At 50.2% G+C, this 8,820-nt stretch overlaps 1 protein-coding gene across 4 annotated transcripts in view; it reads left to right on the top strand.

Moving 5' to 3' along the window:
* Positions 1–1,347: 1,347 nt before the first annotated feature.
* The window catches only part of FGD5 (FYVE, RhoGEF and PH domain containing 5), a 177,047-nt gene continuing 169,574 nt past the window's right edge, over positions 1,348–8,820 (top strand). For all 4 annotated transcript variants that reach the window (XM_056859429.1, XM_056859413.1, XM_056859421.1 and 1 more), the window contains exon 1: positions 1,348–1,392. In XM_056859429.1, coding sequence (XP_056715407.1) covers positions 1,380–1,392 — 13 coding nt within the window. In that variant the 5' untranslated portion in view covers positions 1,348–1,379. The remainder of the gene's footprint in view (positions 1,393–8,820) is intronic.

The raw sequence follows: 8,820 nt of genomic DNA, 5'->3' as shown, positions 1-8,820 counted from the left end.
AAGGCAGCCTCATGGGTTCATGTGTCTCCCTTGCTGTCATCCTTGTGTCCTCGGGGGCTGGGTGGAGAATCCTAAAGGAGTTCAAAGCCCCCCCCCCTCAGGCAGCAATGCCATTGAAGCTCAGGGGGCTACCGTAGGAGGGCATGAGACGACTGCCCTCTTTGGGATCTGGTAAAAGCTGTCAAGGCGACGCCAGCAGTCCCGTTGAATCTAAGCGGTGGGAAGAAGGACCGCAGGTTTAGGGGCATTACAAACCGCGGAGGCCAGTGGGACTCCTCTAGAGTAAACCGTTTGGAGGTCGCAATTGAGGCACTTCTAGGATCACTGCGATGACCCTCCCCTCGGCCTACCGCGCAGTCCCTTCCAAGGGGGTGAGGACTTCGCACCGCAGGAGCTTGGGCTCCTTGCAGGGTCTGCCGGACGGCAGGAGCAAAGAGCGGCCGGGATCGCTCTCTCACGCCCCCCAAACGCCCTGCGGCCGAGCCTGCCCGGGGGGGGGGAGGGGAGCGCGGGTGACAGAAGCCATCTGGGCCACCACTGGTCACTGGTGGGGTAAATCTGGGCGGAGGGGAGCAGGAGAAAGAACGCGGGACAGGGCATCCAGAGGGCACGAAACAGACGCGCGGTCCTGCGAGATCGACGCCCCTCGGGGTCTGCATTCCACCCCCGGACCCCGGGCGGGGCCGAGGCTCACCGACAATCCGGGCAGACACGGGCGCGCCGCCTCGTCCGAACGCGGGGCCCTGCCCTTCCGCCCGCCCCCCCTTCTCTCTCCTAGGCAAGGCAAAACCCCGCCGCCGGGAGTTCCGCGGGACAATCCGAGACGGGCAGCTGGGGAGGGGCGACCTCCCCCCCCGGTTCACGGCCTCTCTTCCAGGCGAGGACCCCCTCCCCGCAGAGAGCGGGCTCCCCCTGACCCCGGGGCCAGGGCCCGGCGGCCGCGGCCCCTTTAACTCTCCGCCGGGTTGGGGCCTCCCGCGTGGCCCCCCGCCCCTCCCCTCCCCTCCCCTCGCTCGCGCGCGCCCCTCCCCGCCTGGCTGCCGCGGCTCCGTCCCCGTCCTCTGCAGGGAAGGGAGGGAGGGAGGGAGGGAGGGAAGGCCATGCCTGCAGCAGCAGCCGCGGGCGAGGGGCGCGCGCGGGCGGCCCGTCCAGTGGCGGCGAGGTGATTGATGGCAGCGGCGGGGCGAGGCGGGCAGGGCTCCCCGCGGCCCTGAGCTCCGCCGGCTCTCGCTCGCCCGCTTGGCCCCCGGCCGCCCGGCCATGCCCCCAGCTGAACTTTAGCCGCCGGGCCGGAGGGGCCGCCCGGAGAGGCTGCGGGGGACATGTGCTGAGGCCAGAGGGGGCAGCGAGTCCGTCGAGGGGGGCACAGGCGCCGGAAGATGAGCGACGCGGGTAAGGGGCAACTCCGGCGGCGGGGGGGGGGGGCGCGACCCCTGCGGCGCTCCGGTCCGGGGAGGGAGGGCTCTCTCGGAGGTGCGGGGCCTCGACCTCCTCTTGCCCCCTTCCCCAAACTGCATCTGCGACCTGCCCTTTGTGTGCCTCGCAGCGGGGTCCTGCACGGAGTGACGCCCTTGGAAGCCCGTTGACTTCAGTGTATTTGGGAAGGGCGGGAGGGCTCCGGGATGCGCGGCGAATGTTCGGGCGTAAAAGGTGCACCGCTGGATCAGCCCAGCGGTTCATCCCATCCTGTATCCTGGACATTCTCTCACTCTCTCTCTCTCTCTCTCTCCTCTCTCTCTTCTTTTCTTCTTTCTTTCCTCTCTCTTCTTTCTTTCTTTCTCTGTGTCCTCTCTCTTCTTTCTTTCTTTCTTTCTTTCTTTCTTTCTTTCTTTCTTTCTTTCTTTCTTTCTTTCTTTCTTTCCTCCTTTCTTTCTTTCTTTCCTCCTTTCTTTCTCTTTCTCTTTCTCCTTTCTTTCTCTTTCTCTTTCTCTCTCTTCTTTCTTTCCTTTCTTTCTTTCTTTCTTTCTTTCCTCCTTTCTTTCTCTTTCTCTTTCTCCTCTCTTTCTCTTTCTCTTTCTCTTTCTCTTTCTCTTTCTCTTTCTCTCCTTTCTTTCTTTCTTTCTTTCTTTCTTTCTTTCTTTCTTTCTTTCTTTCTTTCTTTCTTTCTTTCTTTCTTTCTCTCTCTCTCTCTCTCTCTCTCTCTCTCTCTCTCTCTCTCTCTCCCCCCCCCCTCCCTCAATTCTCTCTCCCTCTCTGTGTGTGTCTGTCTTTCTCTGTTCTTTCCACTACAAGAGAGGAGGAAGGGACAGGACCAGGAGGGAAGCGGCTGACGCGTCGCCTTAACAACTTGCTCCTTGGATGGAGCCCGAGTTCGTCCGGCGGGGCTTCCGCTCCCCTCCCTCAGCAGATGCCTGCGGATTGCCTGAGAGATGGGCCGGGGCCCCTGAGAAGTTGGCCCGGGCGACTGGGAAGGGGGGCTGCCCAATTCACCCCCACCCCTTGGAGCGGGTCTCTCCGTGGCTGGCACAGCCTGCCCGGAGAGGAGCCAGGCTTGGCGGGTCTCTGACACTGCCCTGTTTGTTATGCCGCGTCTGTCTTGCTGCAGTTTGTTTTGCGGCCTTCTGTGGGGACCCGGTTGCCCTTGAGGCGGGGAGGGGGGAAGTGGCCCCCTTTGCTTTCCCCTGCCCCTTGGAGGTGAAGGGCTGACCTGCAGCAAAAGAGGCGAAGAAGCAGTCTTCAGGAAAGCCCGGGTTCCGGCTCGCCTCCTCCCTTCGGGCAGGCGCAGTTATCACCCCAGTGAGCCACAAATCCACACGCTTGTTACTTCTCTAGTTTTGACTCGCTCTGGCGCACTTTCCTCAGGTAAGGCATACCTGGGGCGCTTTCCAGCAGGGGGCAACAGCATTGTTACTGCGGGTCTATTTGCAAACGCTTGGCAGCCAACTGATCCCAGATGCCTGAAGATTGCAGGACCTGAGGGGATGTTGGCATCCCTCTCTCTCCCCCCCCCCCAGTTTACTAGTAGAACTGCCAGTAGACAGTGGGCTGGCACAGGGGCCAAGCTGCAGCGTTCGCAGTGGCCCTGCTGAGTTAGGGAGCGATTGTAGCTGTTTCGGTCAGTCCAATGGAAGAGGGGTTAAAAGGATGGTTGAAAGATTCTGAGGCAACCCCCGTGATCCTTCAGGCCTTTCTCAGCGTCCTCCTCCGTAACATGTCTCTGTCTGTCAGTCTCTCTGTCTCTCCGGCATTTTTTATCCTGCCCTCCCTCCAGAGAGCTCGGGGCAGTGCGCGTATTTCTCCCTTCCCTGCCAGAGCCGAGGGTGAGAGAGCGTCTCCCGGTGTGTGAAAGGCAGGGCGAGAGACACCATACATGTGGGAAAGAATGTGTGTCAGAAATAGTGCAGGGTGCAGACTAATCAAAACAGAGGAGTAACCCCAGAAGATGTAATAATTCAGCCTCAGATGGGCTTTCTCTTTAGCAAGCAGAATTGCTCCATCTTGAATGCCCTTGCTTAAGAGAACACTCGCAGGAGAATAGGGCAGTTTGGGGCTCTTTGCAGGGCATGTCTGCATTTGGTTTTCTTTGCTGGTCTTGGTGTAGGCATTCCCCACGCTTCTGTGGGGATCCTCAGCTTGCGCTGGTTTATACAATCTGTCAAGTCTTTATGAGACTGCCCCACTGTACCCTCTTTTTCTTCGGGGTGGGGTGGGGGAGATTTGTAAGTGAGAGGATCTCTTGTTCTGGCGGAGGTTTTTTTTCTTCCTGTTGACACTGTGTTGGCACTTCCTCTGTGGACTCGCTTCCTTCCTTCCCATTCTCCAGCATCCTGGCGGCTTCAGCTAGCAAACTGGGTTTCTTGGGCGTTTAATCTCTCTCCAAACAAGGTTTTAAATCTTTCTTCTGTTCTCAAGTGCAAAGACGAGGTGGCTGCAGTGCTTACACTGGAGTAAGTCCCACTGAACTCCATGGGATTTACTTCTTACTAGCAAATACACACACACACGTGTATATTTCCCTGGCACTGTTTGTTTAGGATTGTACTGGATTGCAATCAGATGGGTGCCAGCCAGCTATAGAATTTCTAATTTTGATCATTCTAAGAATAGATATCTATAAAATGTTGATGATGGGCTCAAAGGGAGTGTCATATCCAGCATATCAACAACAAATGACAACAATGAAAGGGGCTACATTAATTTCATATGATGTGTGAACACATGCCTTATACTGTGTCAGGCCATAGGTATATCAAGGTCAGTGTTGTTTACTCAGACTGAGAGCAGATCTCTAGGGTCTCAGGTGGAGGCCTTTCACATTGCCTACTGCCTGATGCTTTTTTATGGAGATGCCAGGAATTGAACCTGGGACCTTCTGCATGCCAAGCAGGTAGTCTACCACTGAGCCATGCCACCTCCCCTTTCTTTAAATCTTGGAAGCACAAGCATTAGTATTAATGGCTATTATTTATACAGGCTATCTGATATACCTGCAGTGCGACTATTAATTTTACCCTCCAGGGCAGAAATGATTGAGAAAGACTTTGTCAGAGGTACTGACCTCCGGAACATTTTATCCTTTGCTGGAGTGTGAGAATGCACTGAAGGCCAACTGACTATGGTTAGACTTTGATTGGGGGGGATCCATGTTGAAATCTCTGCTGTACCAAGAAGCTCCCTGGTTTACCTTGGGCCAATCACTATCTCTCAATCTAACCTACCTCATAGGACTGTTGTGAACATAAAATGGGGGGACACAAGTGCACACTACACTGAGTTTCTTGGAGAATGGGCAGGAAATACTGAATAAATATCATTGCTCTCAAGCAATTTGATGTATAGTCTTCTGAAGCTCTCCTCTTTCTCCATACCCCCCTTCCAACAACAAAAAAGTGCAATCTGATTTAAATCACTTTAAAAACTTGCTCAGAAGCCAATGAGAACTATGAACTGGCATGTGAATGCAGTTTCTCTTGGGACAATCCTATTTGGCTGAGAACTATGAACTGGCGTGTGAATGCAGTTTCTCTTGGGACAATCCTATTTGGCAGAAAGACGCGCTAACTGTCCTGACTGGGCAGCGACCCTGTCAGGTATATTTCTGCCAAGTTGCTTGTCCCCCTTTGGCCCTCCCACTTCTCACTGCATGGGAAAATGAAACCAGGCAGCACATTGCAAAAAACAAACCATCCATTTATAAACTTTCCTGCCACTCTCAAAAACTGGAAATAATTCTGTGCAGATTTGGAGTACTTTCAATATTTACACATTATTGATCAGCTCTTGACTAGTACGTTTTCAAGCTGCAAATTCCTATTCATCGTCATACTTACAAATTCATTTGCAGAATAGAGCATCACTGTCCCCTTTCTTGTATTTTATACTGCATGCAACGATTCCGCCAGATTCCTCGTATCCGCAGTCAATTCAGTGGTTTGACATATATGATTAAATGGGCTGATGTACAAACTGTGCATGCTTTCCCTCCCCCACTTTAATCTGAGGTCTATCTGGGATTTGAGTTTGGTTTGAAACCCTTTCCCCTGCCCTCTCTCCCCTTGTTAAAAAAAGTGAAATATAACCAGAGGCAGTATCTGTCTTATGAAATGACCAACATCAAATCAAGAGCAGAGGTGACTGAGGGGAGACTACCTGGGCAGGAGGACTAACTTAGAAGGGATTACCGGTAAATTAATACGTCTGTAGGAAAGTACAGTAAAGCACACAACTTCCATCATCAGCTGTGTGGTTATCTGGGCATGGAGCGGTCATGAGGAAAGTCTGCACATGGTAGCTTCCAGCCATTGGTGAGGAGGGTTATGTGCACCTGCTGCAACACGCAGGATTTGGCTTTCATTATATGGTGGGAAATGCTACTCTGTGCATTCCTATTACTTTGGGTGCGGTGGAACACAGGCAGGATGGTGCTGCTGCACTCGTCTTGTTAGTGGCTTCCTAGAGGCACCTGGTTGGCCACTGTGTGAACAGACTGCTGGACTTGATGGGCCTTGGTCTGATCCAGCAGGGCTTTTCTTATGTTCATATGTGGGTGGGGTGGGGGATAAAATCAGTGGAATTTCCTCCCGCTTATGTGTTCAGGGAGGTGCAGCCTCAGCAATCCTTAGAAAGATCACAGAAAACAGAATAGATTGGAACTGGAGTCCTTTCACATTTTAGTACTTCCTCATAAATTGATGGAACATGATTGGCATATATATATACACACACACATGCCACGCATACTACGGTGTATATTTCCCTGGCACTGTTTGTCTCACATTATATTATTGAATTACATTTATGGGTGATAAAGAAAATCCATAGTAAATGTTCTGATCTATTGATTTGGCCTCTCAAAAGCCCTAGGTTATTAGTTTATTTTAAGAGGAAATTGATTTAAATAACTACATTATGGCACATTTTGCTCCTCCAAATGGCTTTCCGTTCTGCCATTTCTGCCTAAATTTCAAGGAAATCTTTAGTGATTTTCAATTACATGCAGTACTTTTTTTAAAAAAAAGCCTGGTTGTTACTTTAATGAGCATTTAAGACAAAGTAGGCAATAAAATAAACTCAGGTGTTGACTCAAAGGATCATTTTAACATTAACAGTCATTTTTTAAAAAAAAAAACTTTTGCAGGCTACCAGTTTATACTTGAATAAATCTGTTCATTTTTAACATGCCACAAGACTCCTCTTTATTTTCCCATTGTTTGTACAGTTGTTTTAATCACTGCTCAAATACGTGTTTGTTTTTTGGTGGTGGAAAGTACCATCAAGTCATAGCCTACTTATGGCAACCCCATATGGTTTTCAAGGCAAGAGATGTGCAGAGGTGGTTTGCCATTTCCTGCATAGCAACCCTGGGCTTCCTTGGTGGTTTCCCATCCAAGTACTAACCAGGGCTGACCCTGCTTGGCAGATAAGATCTGATGAGATTGGGCTAGCCTTGGCCATCTAGGTCAGGACCCATAATTGTGTGCTGTCAAGTTGCAACTGACTCATGCCAACCCCATGAAGTTCCATGTCGTGGGGTTTTCAAGGCAAGAGGTCACCATTGCCACCCTCTGATAGCACTCCAGTCTTCTTGGCGGTCTCCCATCCAAGTACTGACCTTGGCCAACCCTGCTTAGCTTCCAAGATCTGACAAGATTGGGCTATGCTGGGCTTATTAGGCTTATTATGTTTACTTTTACCCTTCAACAGTTATGAGTTCATGCCATGTTCATATGTTCCTTTTCTCTCTTTGGTAAAGTCATGTGCTAGGAGGAGGTGGGGTCTACAACTGTCTTCATCAGATCACTACTGGCAAAGACAGTATTTATAGTGTTACATGGAAAATGTCTCAATAAATTTAGTGAGACTTCTAAGAAAACACTTGGGATTATGCAGTACCTATCTGGTGAAAACCCTCAGGCTTTTGAGAAACTCAGTTTGTCTTGCTGCTTTCCAAGTTTGTCTGAAACCCAGTGGGCTGAGCTCCTACCCTCTTAAGTTCGATGTTGGGCTGGAAGGCAGGGGCTTCTCCCCACAGACACATCAGGCCTAGAAAGATCCCAGTTTCACCAGTGGCAAGCTCCTAACCCTTCCTTTCAAGGAACGGACAGCTATGGACAAATGTACCAAAATTACCAAACCATTGGAGTGAATTTGGGAGTTACTTCGCAGAGTGGAAAGCATACTACCAAAAAGAGTGAAATCCAGCCAATCGAAATTATTTATTGTTTCATCCTGGGCTTCTGTTGATGACAGTTCAGATGGTTTATAACATCAGCAGAACTTCCTTTTCTGGAATTATTTCCTTGTAAATCATACCTGACCATCAATTTGACAGTTTCTATAACATATGGGAATCCGGTCACAAAGCATCTGCTCCAGATTTATCTAAATTCTGAAAAATGTTAATATGGCTTATCTCTATAGCCCTATTAAACTGTGCTTTATAGGCTGGTTAAGATAGCCTGAGGAGTAGAAATTAGCATATGTAGACTTCATCCCAGTGCAACACTTCCAAGCTGAGTTAAAATTAATGAGGATTAAGATTCTTTTATTTTACTGTAGTCAGTAACAGTGGGCCTCCAAACCATTGGTCTCAGTTTTATTGGTACAGTAAGAACTTCAATGCCAAGGAACAGTCTTTCTCATATTAAGCACAGTTAGATACTTTGTTTTACTAAGACCCATGGCTTTTAATGGGGCAGACCCATCTGGATTGTGTCCCTGTGCCTTGATTCTGGGAGCAAGAATCTCGAGGAGCAAAAGCTTTCCCTTCTGCTTAAATGCCAGAGACAGCTTGATGTGCAGGTCTCTAATACTGACTTAAACACGTGAACACATGAAGCTGCCTTATACTGAATCAGTACCCTTGGTCCAACAAAGTCAGTATTATCTACTCAGACAGGCACTGGCTCTCCAGGGTCTCAGGCAGAGGTCTTCCACATCACCTTTTTGCCTAGTCCCTTTAACTGGAGATGCCAGGGATTGAACCTGGGGCCTTCTGCATGCCAAGGAGTTGCTCTACCACTTAGCCGCTGGTAAACTTATTAATGTTGGACATGGGGCTTTTTGAATAAGGCTGACATCCCAGTGTAGTGTTTAGACTGTTTGTCTAGGAGGCACAGGTTCAAGTCCCCACTCTGCTGTGCAAGTTTGCTGGAAGACCTGGGGCTAGTCACTCTCTGGCCTAGGGTTGCCAGGTCCCTCTTCACCACTGGCAGGAGGTTTTTTTGGTTGGAGCCTCAGGAGGACAGGGTTTGGGGTGGGGAGGGACTTCAATGCCATAGAGTTCAATTGCCAAAACAGCCATTTTCTCCAGGTGAACCGATCTCTATTGGCTGGAGATCAGTTGTAATAACAGGAGATCTCCAGCTAGTACTTAGAGGT

Source organism: Euleptes europaea, chromosome 1, assembly GCF_029931775.1.
Source record: "Euleptes europaea isolate rEulEur1 chromosome 1, rEulEur1.hap1, whole genome shotgun sequence".
NCBI lineage: Eukaryota > Metazoa > Chordata > Lepidosauria > Squamata > Sphaerodactylidae > Euleptes > Euleptes europaea.
This window is presented reverse-complemented; position numbering and strand designations above follow the sequence as displayed.